This window comes from Arachis duranensis, chromosome 10 (assembly GCF_000817695.3).
Source record: "Arachis duranensis cultivar V14167 chromosome 10, aradu.V14167.gnm2.J7QH, whole genome shotgun sequence".
NCBI classification, from domain to species: Eukaryota; Viridiplantae; Streptophyta; class Magnoliopsida; order Fabales; family Fabaceae; genus Arachis; species Arachis duranensis.
In genome coordinates, this window is record NC_029781.3 from 102925921 (window position 1) to 102944430 (window position 18510).

The 18510-nt window shown below is 35.2% G+C and overlaps 3 protein-coding genes across 4 annotated transcripts in view; 2 read left to right on the forward strand and 1 right to left on the reverse strand.

Moving 5' to 3' along the window:
* The window catches only part of LOC107471875 (proteasome subunit alpha type-3), a gene marked incomplete at its 5' end in the record, with an annotated part of 5261 nt that extends 242 nt beyond the window's left edge, over positions 1–5019 (forward strand). The window contains 9 exon segments of the mRNA XM_016091393.3: positions 94–133; positions 226–309; positions 964–1037; positions 1777–1863; positions 1951–2035; positions 2167–2213; positions 3474–3539; positions 4133–4223; positions 4660–5019. Coding sequence (XP_015946879.1) covers positions 94–133; positions 226–309; positions 964–1037; positions 1777–1863; positions 1951–2035; positions 2167–2213; positions 3474–3539; positions 4133–4223; positions 4660–4731 — 646 coding nt within the window. The 3' untranslated portion in view covers positions 4732–5019.
* Positions 5020–7664: 2645 nt separating this feature from the next.
* LOC107471729 (uncharacterized) lies at positions 7665–8962 on the reverse strand. The gene is made up of 5 exons (XM_016091220.3): positions 8699–8962; positions 8573–8623; positions 8337–8428; positions 8145–8222; positions 7665–8018 (listed from the first exon to the last, which is right to left on the reverse strand). The coding sequence occupies exons 1-5, from the start codon at positions 8807–8809 to the stop codon at positions 7871–7873; spliced, it is 480 nt and encodes a 159-aa protein (XP_015946706.1). The 5' UTR covers positions 8810–8962; the 3' UTR covers positions 7665–7870.
* Positions 8963–9145: 183 nt separating this feature from the next.
* LOC107471912 (putative disease resistance RPP13-like protein 1) lies at positions 9146–16769 on the forward strand. 2 transcript variants are annotated; one of them, XM_021132853.2, is made up of 5 exons: positions 9146–9410; positions 9509–9559; positions 11869–15658; positions 15752–15931; positions 16078–16769. In XM_021132853.2, the coding sequence occupies exon 3, from the start codon at positions 11973–11975 to the stop codon at positions 15639–15641; it is 3669 nt and encodes a 1222-aa protein (XP_020988512.1). In that variant the 5' UTR covers positions 9146–9410; positions 9509–9559; positions 11869–11972; the 3' UTR covers positions 15642–15658; positions 15752–15931; positions 16078–16769. The 2 variants fall into 2 exon arrangements, with proteins under 2 accessions (XP_020988512.1, XP_020988515.1); XM_021132856.2 differs by having other exon boundaries at positions 12023–15658.
* Positions 16770–18510: the final 1741 nt, after the last annotated feature.

Genomic DNA, 18510 nt, shown 5'->3' on the forward strand with positions numbered 1-18510 from the left:
ATTGAATGATGGTAGATTTTTTACTTCTACTTTTGGTTTTGAATAACTTTTTGTGTGTAATGCGAGCTTTCAATGGCAACATTGTTGTTGCAGGACTGTTATAGGGATCAAATGCAAGGATGGCATTGTGTTGGTAGGTTATTCTGATTTAATATTTCTACTCCTTTTTGTTTTTGTCTTCCCTAACAAGTATAACATAGTAAAAAAAACTTTGTTTTGGTTTAGGGCGTGGAGAAACTTATTGCTTCGAAAATGATGTTACCGGGTTCTAATCGGAGAATACACTCGGTTCATCGCCACTCTGGCATGGTACTAAGTAATTTATAATTCCAATTTTATACTATTTTGCACAGCTTGCTAGTATGTTACTATTGTTTTGTTGCTACTCCCCCCGCCCTTCCTTTTTTTCAATAAAAGAAATCTAATGACAATAAATGGTTTACAAAAAGTAGAAATTGTTGACTTGCTGGGTAGCTCGTATTGTAGTGTTGTGATTAGTGCAGTGGAGCATATAGGATTTAAGAAGTTATTGAAGGAGAACATGTGAATTGAGTGTGAAGAGTGAAAGAAGTACGGGTAATGTCTGCATGAAAAATTCTAAATTAATGATGATATATCTATATGAAAAATGTTCGAAACGACCATATAGGGATGCCTTTTTGTTTTGTCCATATAGGGATGCCTTTTATGTTCAATTAATTGGAAGTATTAGAAAGTTGTGGAGATCATAGAACTAAGTTATAATGTTGTGTTGATAGGGACATCTTCATGTGATTTATTTTTATTATTATGTTTTTATTATTGTTTTATGGGGATAATATTGTTGTGTTGATAGGGATACCTTTCATGTGTTTTGTTTTCATTATTACTGTTTTATGGGGATAATATCAGCCGCTTCATTACTGTTACGTTGATGTTTTTGAACCTTTTCTTATGTATGCATGAATCTTCTTCCAATTTTAGGCTGTGGCAGGGTTAGCAGCTGACGGTAGGCAAATTGTTGCGAGGACCAAGTCTGAAGCAACTAACTATGACAGGTTTATTACATTATCCTGAAATTTCACAACAAAGTCCACCCTGCCCTTTTATTCATTTTTTCTGATGCATTCGTTTAAGTGTATTGTCTATATTGACTAAGATTAGATTGGATGTGTTATTGCTATTGAACACAAATGAACTAATTGGAAATTTAAATCACTGGAAAGTGACTAAGCCTTGTTTTGATTTTGATTTCAACCAATTATCATTAATCTTTTTATTCTGCTACATTTTGCTTGACTTATTGTCAATGTGACAATGTAGCATTCCCTGAAACTGATCGGTAGGTATTTCAACTGCTGTCCAAATAACAGAGTGATAATTTAGTTTACTTTATTGCTCTTATTTCTCAGGCTTATAGTGATAGAATATAATCGAAAGCTAAATCCTCATTCAGAAAGAAACTTTTACTGGACCATTAAAATTATTGGTTATACCTTAAAACATTCGCCATTTCAAACATCTATGATCTAACACATTGCTGTTGGTGGCTCTGGATTGAAATGAACCATATCATGCTTGGGTTTTCAGTACTCATGCATTTTCATGCTTTAGAATGAATGTCATGATTGAATCACTATGGGATAAGAGAATTAGTGTAGCAGTGTTGAATGGACTAGGTTTGATGTGCATGCTAATACTGTGTTTTTACCCATTTACTTATGTGTATAGTGCTCAGTTAAATATCAATATCTTTCCATTACATAATATTCATTTCTAGCTTATTTTTCTTTGCAGTGTATATGGAGAACCTATTCCCGTTAAGGAACTTGCTGAACGCGTGGCTAGTTATGTGCACCTTTGCACACTGTACTGGTGGCTCAGGTTTAGTGAAACTGATTCGCATTACCATTTTAAGCTGTACTTTTTCGTATTTTTTACATCAATAACATATTGTTGGCGATTTCACAGGCCTTTTGGATGTGGCGTCATACTAGGAGGTTATGACAGAGATGGACCACAATTGTACATGGTTGAACCTTCTGGTGTTTCCTATGTTAGTGAACCTTTTGTTTTGTTGACAACTTCTGAAATTATATTTAGCAATACCTGAACTATTGAGGTTCCTTTTCTTTGCAGTTCCACATACAGCTTTTCTACTAATTTGTTCTTGTTGCTATGTTCTAGAGATATTTTGGTGCTGCAATTGGGAAAGGCAGGCAGGCTGCAAAAACGTAAGGGAATTAACGTTAATCATAATTATTATATTCAATAATAAATGTAAAATTAAATTTTCCTTTTAATTGTTTTTGGTTGGGAGGTTATCCTCCTTTCAATTTCCGTCGTTGGCTTTCTCTTGGCTTTTAGGGTATGTTTGGTTGAAGGGTAAATGATATAGAAAAAACGTTTATGCTGTTTAATAACTTCTACGTTGAGTTGCTATTATATAGAATCTTGCTGCTATTATATAGAATCTTGCTTTGTGAAGTTTGATAGTAATTTGCTGAAGGTAATCAAGTGGGAGGGTAGACCGTCCCCTTTTTTCCTTTTATTTTTATTATAAGTGTAAAATTTGTCAGACTGATCAAGATGTGCTGCAATTTTTTCCATCCTCTTTTTGTACTTTGGTGTGTACTGTTTGAGTTGAATGAACATGAATGCAAGAAAATACTAATGTGAATTAGAATTTTACTCCCTTTTTGTACTTTGGTGTGTACTGTTTGAGTTGAATAAACATAAATGCAAGAAAATATTAATGTGAATTAGAATTTTACTCCCTTTTGGTTTGAACATTGTTCCCCATGCAAAATCTCTTCAACTGTTGTTTGAAGGATTCCTTCTGCCATCTTCATCCCAAATCCTGAATACTGAAAATAGAATATTTGTGATCAAATTTAAATTTTAATTAGGTTGTATTGAAAAGATTCATTACAGGGTGTTCAAGTGGTAATGGAAGTATGAACAGTATCTGTGTTTTTTGCCTTTGTAGTTTAAATTCAATTTGGCCTTTGGGCTTAACTTGAATCAGCCTTTTGGAATATGGTGGGTGTTTCTTATCTTTTTTGCTATCAGCCATGAAGGCTTGCTCAATGTATGAGGATTCTGTCATTGTGCAGTCTTGCTGTCTGGGGAGGGTATAAAATGGAGATGTTTGAATTTGGTTTCTGTGTATATGTGGTCGACGATTATTTTGTGTACATGCTGCAATGTAATCTCCGTTTCTTTGTGTATATAAGGTGTAAAATATATTATATCTAGGTAAATAGGGAAGTTTAGATATTGAATGGAGCATTTGAATTTTGCTATTCTTGCAATATTTCTTTTATTTTTGATGATGGGTTGTAATTGTTTTTTTCAGCCTTGGCCATATTTGGTTTATGTTATAACCTTCGAAGATCTCACCTTGTTTTCTTTCTTGATCTGATTCAAATTGTTCATGAGATAGCCAACTCATATTCTGTGAGATATTAAATTATCTTGTTAATTATTGGCAGAGAGATTGAGAAGCTAAAGCTTACTGATATGACTTGCCGTCAAGGGGTTATTGAAGTAGCCAAGATGTAAGTACCGTGATTATTAGATATAGTATGTATAATTTGTGCTTAGTTTTTTATTTAGATGAATTGCCTTCTGTCTCTGATGTGTTCATTGATGTGAGCATTTTAGTACTTCAGCTTTTGTTAAGCATTGACAATAATTTTCATTCTTCATTGTGTTGGAACCAAAGTGCAATAGAACCAAACTTAGTATGGATAAATTGCATTTTCCCAATCAAGAAATCTGATCAAATCAGTGATTTATCATGTATTGCTGTTTTTTTTTTAATGAACAAAAGCTACAACTCTAAAAGTCATTTTTAAAAGTTCGGAAAACCCCTTGCATCTTTTAGAATCATGAAGAATTTTTCAACCCTCAGTTGGAAGGAGTAAAATTGAATATTTTCCAAACTGCTACTATGGGGAAATTTATTGAGCTATTGAGATTGCATATGGTAGAAGTTCCCCTTTTTGCTGCAAATTGTTTTAGTTGTTAGTATTCTACCCCATAATGAGGGAAGGATGTTTATTCTAGACATACTATTCTTTCTCCAAGTCAATTTCTTGATATGGATTATTATTTACAACCATCTTTGTTGTTTCTCTTCGCCAAACAGTATTTGTGGAGTTCATGATGAGGCAAAGGATAAAGACTTTGAACTTGAAATGAGTTGGGTGTGTGATGAATCAAATCGCCAACATCAAAAGGTAAGGTTCAGCATTATGTATGCATACTTTGTAACCTGCTGTAATTTTTGGGTTTGATTATTTTGATCTCCTGTCTGCCATTTTCTTCTCAAAGTTCTAATCCTTGGGGTGTACTTTTTGTCCCCTCCATACTCTTTCCATGTGTACTTTTGTCCATTTTCTTTTTTTCTGTTGTTGAGGGGTTGAATTTGATGTCTTTCTTTCAAACACTTGCATCACCATCCATCTTTACCGTGATCTAACTAATGATATGCTCTTACGTAAACCTGTTGAAAGATTTATAGGTGGATACACTTATCTACCAACGGGGTTGCTTTTACCTGGCTGGGTGCTTTAATTATTATTTTTCAACTGATTAGTGATTGGCTGTTCTCTACCATAGCATTTTCCTTTTGTTTATTGTTAGCTTACATGCCTCTGAATTGATCATGTGCAGGTCCCCGATGAGCTTCTAGAAGAAGCTAAGGCAGCAGCCAAAGCTGCTCTTGAAGAAATGGATGCTGATTAGTCCGTTTAAAATATTTATTTAGTTCGACAGATGTATTTCGGTAACTTACTATTTGAGCACTTGGAACTTTTAAAGGAAATGTAATGCCTTCAACCGTTGGATTTTGTATGCTTGATGCCTTGATTATTAAACGACCAGTTCCTAGGGATAAATCTTCTGAAGAAGTGCTTTAGATTGTGGCCTTCGGTTGTTGATTTGTTGTTTGTATTCTGTCTTCCTCGCCCATGTTTACTCAACTTACCATCAGGTTTCTCTTTTATATATGTTGGAATGCATTTCTCTTCTTGACACAGTTCTAGGGTGGGATTGAGAACGTGTTTTCCATTGCAACACACTGATCTGCTTGGGGTGGATTGAATCCAAGTTCGCGCTTTCCACTAAGCGCAAGACACATTGAACGGCACCATGAACCGTAGTTGTCTTCTTAGTGCAGCTGTGAGATGAGCACCAACCCTGGATGCTTATAAGGAATCGGTGAGTGTGTCAGATTGCATTTGAGTAGGTGAAGGTTCCGAAGAATCTGTATTGTCTGAAGCGGTGGACATGATTCCTCAGGAGCAATGATTCAAGAAATGATGAGAAAGGGAAAAGAAAAAGGTATATGAGAAAGAAACGATTCAAAGGATGAAGGTTGAATCGAAGAGGGATCGAAAGAGTTGTAGAAAAGAAAAATGAGGTTGAATTTTTCCTAGGAAATGTCATTCATGATAGAATGAAGGGAGCTAGAGCGTAATCGAAAATGTCGTCTGATACCATATTGAGAGTGGAATTTGCAAGTGAAAAATGACTTCGTTGATTAATCACAACTCATAGTGGATACATATATATGCTGTCTGGAGTAGAAAGGAAGCAAGGTTGGCAAATAACTGGAAACTGAAAATAACTACTGCTTATATCAGCAACTAACTTCTAAGCGATTAGTTATCTAACTAACTAATTTTTGTTGGTGACTATCTAACTAACTAATTTACTTGTGGATCATAATATTATAGATAGGTGAGATTAACAAATACGTTTGCTGATGTAATTAGTCCTGTCTTTGATGGCCAGACCAAGTGCCATATAATGTTTGTCGCAGAAAAAGGGGAAAAGAAAACGGTGTAGTGTTGCTGAAATTACATTTGAGGGTAATAAACTTAAGATTAAAACTTACTAAATTTCATGTATGAGAATAAGGTCAAATTTTAGGGTTTATCTAATTTTTTCTATTCCAAGTGATGTGTTGTTTGATTGTTAAGGTCCTTCCTTGTTGGTAGAGAAAGATGCTTTTGCTAAAAATATAACAATGATATCCAAAATAACACTCTACTACTTACCAATTTAATTAACATGAGAAACTTTGAATAACACAATCAGAAAGTAATATTTTAATTAACATTTGAATAAGTTTAATCAATTTATAAATTAACAGTTTACTTGTATTTTTTATTGATTTATGGTCATACTTAATACAATTAAAACACGGTAACAAGCATGGGAAACAAACCATAGGTGGTCCCTTTTTTTTCCCCTTTATCAACAATATATATAGGATATACTTAATTGCATATCAGAAACAAATGCACCCCGATTCTGACTAAAGTTGCAAGAATCAATAATGCTAAGATTAAGTGCATGTTTGGGCGCCATTATTTTGTTAAAAAAAGATCTTTTTTCAATGAAAAAAGATCTTTTTTATTTTTTAACGTGTTTGGCAAATTTCTAGTAGTAAAAGTAAAAACACTAGTAAAATAAAAAAAAGATCTTTTTTGAGAAGCTGTAATTTACATCTTTTTTTAAAAGATCTTTTTTCCTTAAAAAAAAGATGTTTTTCATGTAATAAATAAACAAAAAAGTACTTTTATATTGTTATACCCAAACATAATTGATAGATAAAAAGACCTTTTTACATGAGATATCCAAACATAAAATTACTTTTACTTCTCTATAAGATCTTTTAAAAAAAGATAACTCGAAAAAAGATCTTTTCTTAGAAGCTCACCCAAACAAGCCCTAAATCACCTTACATGGCAAGGCACACCCTGCATCTAATCATAAGCAACTGGCACATATTAGGTGAAATACTTACATATGATCAGAATAAATTGCTAAATTTCTCGGCTAAAGGGTTTTAGTTTTTCCCACTATCTAAATTTCATTACATTGTGATTATACGAATAAGGAACTTCGACAGCCGAGACCTATGAAATAACTGCTTCAATGAATATCAGGAGTCAGCAAATACACCACCTCAACTTGAAGAATAGCCTATATAACCCACACACTAAAATCATACAAATTCTCAAACCACCTCATCTATCCATAGAACTATTACTCCGACCAATATAGTAGCTAAGAAGAGACAACGGCAACCACCAAATCATGAATTTGGAAGCCAATTATATAAATATGGAAAGAAAAGCAGCCATCAACAAATTAAACAAAAACAGCAACCAGAATATCTCTATCAAAATTAGACAGCAGTTTAACTACAATATTTCAGCAACAATGCTGATGTTTTCCTCAAACAAGCAGTTACACAGTGCATTAGCCTTTCTACTATTTCTGTGTATATTATACTTCTCATTCCTTTGTTCTTCCTTCTTTCTTCCTTTCTATATAATAGAATATATACTTAAATATCATTCATATAAAAATCAGCTTATATAATGGGCTGCTATGCATTCTGCTATATGCCGTAGTGAATTCCACTATCTCTCCAGAGCCAATTTTTTATTCACCACTATGAACCACTATCCGCTATTAATTATACTACTCCAATGGTCTATTTCATTCATTTATGTTAAGATGGCCATCCCTTCTTTACTGGTGAACTAGGGTTATGTAACAGGAATTACATCTCTCAGGTTTAACAAGAGCTTGCATGAACTCGAGACAAAAAATACACCTAAATAAATAAGGCAAACATAGGACACAAATGTTGCAATGAGATAGAAGTTATAAAATAATGATATTTTCATTACCTCGGCTACAATTTCAATCCCATTATTACACATTGAGGAAAAACTTCTAGCTTAAGGGACACGGGAAGAGCCTGATTTGGAAATCATTGTGGGGAGCAGGCAAAACAAGAGCAACAAAAATTCAGATATCACAAGATAAAAATAGAAGTACTTGTATTACATTCATTTGAATAAGATCATAATCCAGAGTCTGGTTTTTCCTCTTTAGGAGGTGCAAACTGCCTAGTGAGACGAGATCTGGTCCAGGGGTCAATTGCGGCTCTCTGTGGTGGTTGTGGTGTTGGCGGCTTCGACTGTCTAAGCTCATTTTCCCGGTCAACAAACCTGTTACAGACAAGACAAAATAATCAGAACAACTATGTTTATTTCAGCTTATTCGAACCAAAATAGAAAAAATCAGCATACAAGACAGAATTTGAGTTCAAACAAGCAAATTATGTTTGATCATACTCGATATAGGCCAGCGGTGCAGCATCACCAACTCGAATTCGAGTCCTTAGAACTCTGGTGTATCCACCTTCTCTATCCCTGCATCACAAAAAAAGAGTGTCCATTCAGTTTTCAGTGTTACACAACCTACAATTACAACCAACTGAAACAACACAAACTTTTTTAGGGTTTTGAACGAATGTGAATACAAACTTGTAACGATAAGAGAGTTCAGTAAAGAGTTTGTGAAGGACATCATCTCCTCTCACAAAAGCACCAGCGCGCCTTGCAGCACACAGAGAACCCTAGAAACACAATCTAAGACGATAAATTCCTCAAACAAAAAGACTCTAGAACATTCTACTACTAATCTAACTAAAATAAAACAATAATAATAAATAAATGCATGAAACAAAAAGAAAGAAAGAAAGAAAGAGTGAAGGCGAAACCTCCTTGCCAAGCTGAACCATGTTATCAGCGAGTCTGCGAACTTCTTTAGCCTGGAAACCGAGAGAAGAGAGTGTTTATACGAAAATGAAATTGAAATTGAAATTGAAATGGGAAGAAAGAGGGACCTTGGCAACAGTGGTTTCGATGCGCTCGTGCTTGATGAGCTGGGAGACCATGGTTCTGAGCATGGACATTCGGTGACCCGTGGGTCGACCTAGTTTCCGGAACTTAGTCATATTCGCAAGCGGAAACGGAAACGGAAACGAAGAGCACCACCGTTACTTCTGCTCTCAGATTGGGAATGACGGGAGTAAAAGACAGAGGAGCGCGGTTCTGATCTCGATTTGGGCCTAAGAGTCAGAGATTAGAGCTTTCACTTTTGAAATCAGGGTTCAGGGTTTTAGCTCACTTGTTAGTAAAATTCTTAGTAATAAGAAATTTTTAATATATTTGTTATATATTTACTAAATAAAATATTTAAATTTTTTAACTTAGCATGTGAGACACAAATATATAACAAATATATTAAAAAATTCTTAATATAAAACAATTTTACTAATATGTGAACTAAACCTGAACCGTGATTTCAAAAGTGAAAGCTCTAATCTCAGACTCACAGAGTAGAAGTAACATTGAATTGAAGCCCAAATCGAGATCAGAACCGTGCCCCTCTGTCTTTTACTCCGTGATTCCCAATCTGAGAGTAGAAGTAACGGTGGTGCGAATATGACTAAGTTCCGGGGGCTAGATCGACCCACCGGTCACCGAATGTCCATGCTCAGAACCATGGTCTCCCAGCTCATCAAGCACCACCGCATCGAAACCACTGTTGCCAAGGTCCCTCTCTCTTCCCATTTCAATTTCAATTTCAATTTCAATTTCAATTTCAATTTCATTTCATTTTCGTATAAACACTCTCTTCTCTCTGTTTACAGGCTAAAGAGGTTCGCAGACTCGCTGATAACATGATTCAGCTTGGCAAGCAGGTTTCGCCTTCACTCTTTCTTTCTTTCTTTTTGTTTCATGCATTTATTTATTATTATTCTTTTCCACCTTAGAAATACAGAGGAACCAGAGATGTGGATGGCTTCACATCCAGGTGCATTTAGAGTGAAAATTATCATCGGTAATAGAGAAAGAGCCTAATACAAATAGGAACAATAACGCACACAGAAAGAAAAGGATATACCTAAATAGAAACTTAAAAACAAGGACTGCACAACCAATTCTTTTGGAAGTGCAGTTGAATCTGAAACCAACAAAGCATTACATTAAAACTTATATAATTAATGGCATTGCTCATACATATCACATTTTAGTTGGAACTTGGAACACTTTAAAAACAAGAACCATAGAGAGGGCAAAGCTTATTATTAACTCTCACTATAGTTGTACAAGATTTTTTCAACTCCGTGAACAGCAGATACACCAGATTGTATTTACACTCAAATGCAAGAATTCAAGACAAAATTTGAAGAAGTAACTGACCGGTTCCAAACCGAAGCGCGGAATTTTGGAATTTTATGGCCTTAAAAGCTTGCAATCAATTTCATGAACTGCTTTCAAATCTTCCACAGTATTGAAATCCAAAAAGAAAGTATTATTGTTATTTTTATATGTTAATTTTAACGAAGTAAAGACACAACGAAATATATCGGGTGTAAGGAAGAATGTTTGAATATCCCAGTAAGTGAGAATGCAAGAACAATTTCCCAATTGTTTTGGAAGTAAAAATAACAAAACAATCAATCTTGCAGATAGGACACCACTACCCACTCACTTAGTTTACACAGACACTAACTGAAAAAATAGCAAGCAAACCATCAAACATTTGGTGTGCAAAGCTTAGTTAACAAAATGAATTCGAAGGAAGGGAGAAAATGGGTTGCAGAGTGGTGAGAAGGATGAGGGGGGTCAGGAAAGTGAGGGTGCACAGTGAGGAACACAACGCAATATCAACGATGGCAGCAGCTTCAGACTCCAAGAGGCAGCGGTTCTCTACTTTCTCTCCTCTCTCTCACACACCAAAATCTTTATGAGCAAGTATAGAGAGCTAATGGAATATTTGTACAATGTGTACAATAGGGGATTTAGAGATGTTCGATTCGGTATTAGAGATATAACCATTAGTGTTACATTTTCCTATTAGCTTAAGCTTTTCGGATGAGTGGTTTATGACATAGTATCAGAGCTTTAGATCCTTCGATCCTTGGTGAATCCCAAAATAGCTTAAACTTTTGGAATGAGTGGTTTCATGACATGAGATGTTTATTATCACGGTACTTTTCCGGAAATACTTGGAACACACTTGGAAATAATATATATTATTATTTATTAAAAAAATATTTTAAAAAATTTATATAACTAAAAAAAGCATTAAAAATAGTTAAAAAATATTTTATATTTTAATATAATAAATATCAAAATATTATTGTAATTTATTTAAAATATTTTATATTTTATATATATTTTTTATATTTTAAAAATACTTTATATCATTGTATAATTTTTAGTACATCATAGGTATGTACTAAAAATTGATAAAATACGTGATGAAAAAATTATACAATATATTTTATCTCATACTTTTAAACATTAAACTAATAGTCAAAAACAATAAATTTCGATATCCTTAGCATCTCTCTTAAATTCTTCTTCAGAAATACTTGGAACACACTTGGACACACCTAAATAGCATCACGTATATTACTGTGTCCAATTTTATTCTTAACATGTATTCTTGAAATGAGTTTAGAAATAGTATATATTATTATTTATTAAAACAAAAAATATTTTAAATATTTTATATAATTAAAAGAAGACATTAAAAATAATATTTTATATTTTATATATATGTTGTGTTCCATATCTATGTTAGTATCTGTATATCATAGATAGGTACTAAAAATTGTTAAATACGTGATGAGAAAATGATACGATTAATTTTTTTAATATATACTCAAATTGTTCCTCTACAAATTACAAATAAGACACTTGAAATTCTAATAAATTATTATTATTATAGAAGTCTTTTAAAATTATTTTCGTGAGATATTTTGTTTTTTCTAATACTTATAATAAAATATTTAATATACATATTAGACAAATAAATTTTATTAAAAAATATTATTTTAAAACAAATTAATCTTTTTTACAAAAGATTAATATGACAAGTGAATACATCAAAACTATATAGGATGCCATTTGAACAATCTCAGAACAATAAGAGAATGAAGTCATTTTATTTTATTACAAGAAATATTCAACACCTAACACATTTAACTACTCAACACAGATCACAGTTAAGGCGCTAACCACAAACTACTACAACCAGTCAACCAGAAGTCAACCCCTTCTTACCATTTGTTCCTTCAGATCTGATCACTTCTCTTCAGAAACATGGCTGCAGAAGCTGTTTTGTCTTCCGTTCTTAGTGTTGTTTTTGACAGGATGTCCTCCCCTGAAGTTGTTAACTGGATCAAAGGGAAGAAACTTACTCAGAAGCTGATTGAAAGGTTGAAGACTAATCTTTATGCTGTTCAAGCCTTTCTCATCGATGCTGAGCAGAAGCAGATCAAGGAGACACCTGTCAAGGACTGGCTTGATAGTCTCAAACATGCCATGTATCTTGCTGATGACTTGCTCGATGAAGTCTTCACCAAAGCTGCCACTCAGAAGGATCCAGGTACCTTCCTCTCTCGTTTTCTCAATTTGCAAGATAGGGATGTAGCAAACAAGATGGAGGAAGTGATTGATAGGATAGAGTCTCTTGTGATTCAAAAAGACACTCTTGGTCTGAGAGAGATTCCTAAGGAGAACATGTCATGGAGGATCACTACATCTCTAGTTGAAACATCTGATGTATGTGGGAGGGGAGAAGACAAGGAGGCCATAGTAAAACTGTTGTTGGATGATGATAGTGATGATGCTACTGGTGGTCATAGTGATGTATCTGTGATTCCCATTGTGGGCATGGGTGGGATAGGAAAGACTACTTTGGCCCAATTGGTTTACCAGGATGGCAAAGTGAAGGAGAATTTTGATTTTCAAGCTTGGATTTGCGTGTCAGAAGAGTTTGATGTTTTCAAGGTTACCAAGACTATAATCGAGGCAATAACTTCAAGTTTTTGCAGCTTGACAGATTTGAATTTGCTTCAACATGGTTTAAAAGAAAAGTTGTCAAGGAAGAAGTTCTTTGTTGTCTTGGACGATGTATGGAGTGAAAGTTACGATGATTGGAATAAACTTCTAAAACCTTTTCGAAAAGGGGTTAAGGGAAGTAAAATTCTCATAACTACTAGAAGTAAAAGAGTGGCTTCTGTGGTGCAAACTATTTCACCTTATGAACTAAGCTTATTGTCTGAGGAAGATTGCTGTTTAGTGTTTTCAAAACATGCACGTCTCTCAACTGGTTCTATGGAGAATCCAACCTTGAAAAAAGTTGGCAGAGATCTCGTAAAGAAGTGTGATGGATTGCCCTTGGCAGCTCAATCCCTTGGAGGCTTATTGCGTGGAAATTCTGATATCAAGTATTGGAATCATTTATTGAAGAGTGAGATCTGGGAACTCTCCGATGATAAGATAAAGGTTGTTCCTGCGTTAAGAATCAGTTATTACTATCTTCCTTCGTATTTAAAGGAGTGCTTTGTTTATTGTTCTTTATATCCCAAAGACTATGGATTTAGCAAAGATGAACTGATATTGTTATGGATGGCAGAGAATTTTTTGCAACCAGCAGGAAAAAAGACTCCAGAAGAAGTTGGTGATGAATATTTTGATGAATTGATTGCGAGATCATTTTTCCAACCTCATAAGATTCATGAAAACAAGTTTGTGATGCATGATCTTGTGCATGATTTGGCAATGATATTTGCTGGAGAATTCTATTTCAGAGCTGAAGAGCTTGAGAATGCAGTTGAGCTTGATATTAAAACTCGTCGTTTGTCACATAATGCCAAAGGCAATTATCCAATCTCAAAACTTTTGGGAGTTTGTGACCGGATAAAACACACAAGGACATTTCTTGGACTCAATTTGAATTCACAGATTGCTTTTAACATGGAAAATGCACCTTGTATCTTGTTGTCAAAGTTGAAGTACCTGAGGGCTTTGTCGTTCAATTGCTTTCCTCTTGAGTCATTGCCTGATTCAATAGGCGAGTTGATTCATTTGCGTTACTTGGATTTGTCTTGGACCTACATCATGACATTGCCTGATACCCTTTGCAACTTGTACAATTTACAAACATTGAAGCTGGTTGGATGTCGGAAAATAAAAGCCCTTCCTGTTAGCATGAAAGATCTTACAAACTTGCGTTACCTTGATATTAGTGGGACTGGTTTGGATGAGATGCCGGAAGGCATGAGCAAATTGACAAGTTTGCAGGTTTTAAGCAAGTATGTTGTCGGGAAGCGTGAAGGGAACAAGATTAATGAATTGGGAGCACTTGCAAATCTACACCAAACAATTTTCATTGACAAATTGGAAAATGTGGTCAATAGCAGCGAAGCATTGGAGGCAAGAATGTTTGATAAGGATGGCATTGAATGTTTGCTCTTGGAGTGGTCGCCAGATGAATATGAGAATACAGTTGATTCACAAATTGAAAGAGATATACTTGAAAAGTTACAACCTCATAGTAATTTGAAACAACTTCAAATTTGGGGTTACAGGGGTACAACATTTCCAGATTGGTTGGGACATTGTTCTTACCACAACATCACCCAAATAACACTGGGCGGTTTTTTTCCGGGTTATTTCAAGAATTGTTGTATGCTTCCTTCACTTGGACAGTTGCCCTCTTTGAAGCACCTGGAAATTTCAAAGTTTGAAAGGCTTGCTATTGTGGGGCCTGAGTTTTACCGAAATGATGAATCTTGTCTAGAGACTCCATTTCCAATGCTTGAAACTCTTCGATTTTACTCAATGTCTTGCTGGGAGGAATGGCGTTCATTGGAGTTCAATGCTTTTCCTCGACTTAGGGAGCTTATCATATGGGATTGTCCCATGTTGAGAGGAGATTTGCCTAATCAACTACCATCTTTGCGGTCACTTACTATTCAGAATTGCGAGCAGCTCAGTTGTTGTGTTCCAAGAGCTCCTGCGATTACCTCTTTACGCATAGAAGGAAGCAATGAAGTGAGAATTGGGGAACTAGCTCCTTTGCTGGATATTCTATCAATTACTGGAAAACATCAAGCGGAGTCGGTGATTGAGGCCATTACACAAACCAAACTCACTTGCCTCAGATCCTTATCCATCTCAGGTTGTTCATCCCACGTATTGTTTCCAGTTAGTAGTATTCCCGCATCACTACAAGAGCTGACGATATTGGATTGCAAAAAATTAGAATTCCAAATGGAAGGCCAACACCACTCCTTGCATAAACTAATGATACATAACAGCTGTGATTCAGTTACATCCTTCTCGCTGGATTCCTTTCCAAATCTCGGGCGTGTTGAAATCAGCAAGTGTGAAAAGATGGAGTCTCTTGTGGTGTCACGCTCTCTTTCATGTCTCCCTTATTTAGAGATAGAGAATTGTGGGAGTTTGAAATCCCTCAAGACGCAATGGATGGCATCACCTCAGCTAGAAGATCTAGGATTACTTGGTTGCCCAGAGATTGATTTGTCTGCTACGGAGGATCCACACCGTAGCTTGAGATCTCTTACCATCAGCTACTGCGAGAAACTACTCAGCTGTGCAGCATCGCAATTTCATGGGGTTACTCATCTTTGTATTGAAGGTGAAAATGAGAGTGTGAAGTCTCTTCCAAAGGAAGGTTGGTTGCCTGCCACCCTTGAGTCTCTCAAACTGATCGGCATCAGAAGTGTGAAGATGTTGGAATGCAAGGGACTTGCCCACCTCACCTCCCTCCAACAATTATGTATTTACTGTTGTTCCAATTTGGAGCACATTGACGGAGAAAAGCTGCCTGCCTCTCTAGTACAACTCATCATCGATGGAAGCCCTTTGTTGGGTAAACGGTGTGAGATGAAGGACCCGCAGGTTTGGCCCAAAATTTCCCACATCCCCGCCATTCAAGTTGGTGGAAGATGGATTTGGTAATCCAACAACTTCAACAGGTAATTGTTTCTGTCTCACACAACAATACTCTGTTGCCCAGTCACTGGTTTTTCATTCTTCATTGTTATTAATGTCTTGTATCATTCATACAGCTTTTCCAACAAGAGATAACTTCTGCAGTTACGGTTTTGCTTTTGATGCATCACTGACAATCAATCATTGTAACGGAAAGGAATTCTGAGAAACAAGAATGATAATAACTGCAACACAGAATGAAATTCTCACCATGATTGCTTTCATATAAGTGGTTAAAAAATCTGATGACAAAAGTGGTATGGATGGCTGAATTAATGATTTCCCTTTTTTTTCATGAAAATTTACATATTCCCTGGGAAAGAATATATACTTTATATGTTGGAATAACTTTGATCACTCAAAATATGAAAATTTGTATGTGGTGGTTGAAACTTTCTTTCAGAAAGCAACTGAGCAACCAGGGATAATCATGGACACAATCCAAGAGATTCAAGAGCGGCATGACACACTGATTGATATAGAGAGGATCCCCAATGAACTTCATCAAGTGTTCTTGGACATGGCTGTTTTGGTCCAATCACAAGGTAAGGAACTCAATGACATAGAGAACCACGTGGCAAGAGCAAATTCGTACGTCTGCGGTGGGTCCAGCAGTTGCAGTTTGCAAGGAAGCACCAGAAGAATTCCGGAAGTCCACCTTCATTGGCAATTTGGCATCATAATATTGATCATCATCATATTGATTATAGTCCTTCTGTCAAGAGAAATCAAGAGAAATCAAGTCAACATATTCTGTTAGTGTGTCACATAACCATTGCATTGTAAAATAATACCTTGTTTGTTTTTCTGGAACCTTCCCTTTTGAAGATTTAGACTTTCATGTTCATGGTCTCGAAGGTTATATTTGTAGTGAAATAAGAGTGCCAAAAATTCAAAAATGAAAAGTATAGGGAATTCAGAATTTTTAAATGGTTAAACAATGAAAAGGGAATAAATTAAGATGATGATGAAGACAATCTTGAAGAATGCCATAGTCTGTCCACTTGCATTCACTAACCTTCTCCATTAGTTGACAGCAGCTCCTTATTATTGGGGTTTAATTCATCAATAGCCACTCTAATCTCTTTGCCATTATTTTTCCTTCTTGGAAGATTTATGTTGGTACATTCTTTTGCATGCATGTATTTTGATTTTTGGGATTTTAAAAAATTTTCTATACATGTATCACATGCTATAAATATTGTTGAATTACTTTGCTTGGAGTTTTCCTTTAGATGAATAATGAGAGATGTGAACAACGTGAACAACGGTTGGTTTACTAACCATTTAAAACAAGGATTATATTTAATTAATTTAAAATTTGAATTTTAAAATTAAAATTAACTTTCTGTTTTTTATCTGCTTTCATGGGAAGAAGATAGAATATCTGTGGTGAATTATTTCGATAAAAATATATGAAATATTGAAATGTGTTTGAAGATAAAATGAGTGAATATTTTTTAGAATGTTTTTATGTGTTTTGTAGATGGGTAATATCCAGGTATTATTTTTAAAAAGAGGAAGGCTCACGTCATAAATTTATGTGATGATCTAGTTGAGAAGGAGAGGGAGATCCCTTAGAAGAGTTTACTGCTTCGTGAGCAAGCAAGAAAGGCTGCATGGTTTTGCCGAGGATGGGAACGACTCCTCGGTGTGGGATAAAAAGTTTTCTTTTATGATTGTTGCTGACGAAGTATTGCAGGCGTCCGTGGACCAATATCTTTAGGTATGAAACTGAGCTTAATTATAGATGCTTGATAATTATGAGTTATATGTTATATAGCTTCTATTTTATTTAGGAAAGGAGGCATAGGAAACTTTTGGATAGGAATTTATTATTATGAGTTATATCTTATATATCTTAATTGTAGATGCTTGATAGTTATGAGTAATATGTTATATATCTTATGTCGGCTGTTTAAAATCTCCATTTGACCCTTAGCTTTTTCTCGAAACTTTTAGTCCACTATAATGACTTTTTTGAATTTTTCTGGGCGAAATTCACTCTTTATAGTATGTAGGTGCAGTTATGGGTGGAGGTTTGGGATGCTCATTGCTATTTTGGTGAAGCGAGTAACATACTTCTTTAGACTTTTATGTTGTCCTTGTTTGATAGTGTTCAGATAATCGGAGTCGTGTAGATGTATAAAAGATGCAGCGAACTGATCTTCAAATAACTTTGCAAGCTCCTGAAAGCATGAAATGGAATCTGCAGGCAAAGATGAAAACCATTCAAGTGCAGGATCGTCTAAAAAAGTAGAAAAACAACGACATAAAGTAGGATCGGAAGCACCGTTTACTATCATCATGGAGCTTAATTTTTTGACGTGTTTTTTCGGATCACCCATGCCTAGGGAGTTAGAGTTATTGGTAACGCAAAGTTCCTAGACAGTTTGAACTTCATGACATCTGCCGTGAATGATCCAACGGTTTTGTCCAATTCATCATCTTCATTGGTTTCTTAATCTCCCTCCGGTTGTTGAGTTTCAGAGACATGCGTTGGATCAGAATTTTCTTCCTCGTCATCCATTTGTTCATTGTGATCACCATTATTAGCAATCTGAGTATTTGTTAACTCGATTATCTGATTTGTCATTCTTTAGTTTTTTTTCTGCCATGCACTAATTAACCTGTTGTAATTCTAATACCATCCGAATGATCTCGGATGATGTGGGAGAAAGTTGGTTAGCCATAAGCAGATCTGATAATTTCGGGACTTAAAGAAAGAAGGATTTTTGTTTTTAGACCCCACAATAGACGCCAATTGTTCTTGTGAATGTTGGTTGTTGTATAACTCGTTCGCGGGTGAATAATTGGGAGTTTTCTGTCAAGATGA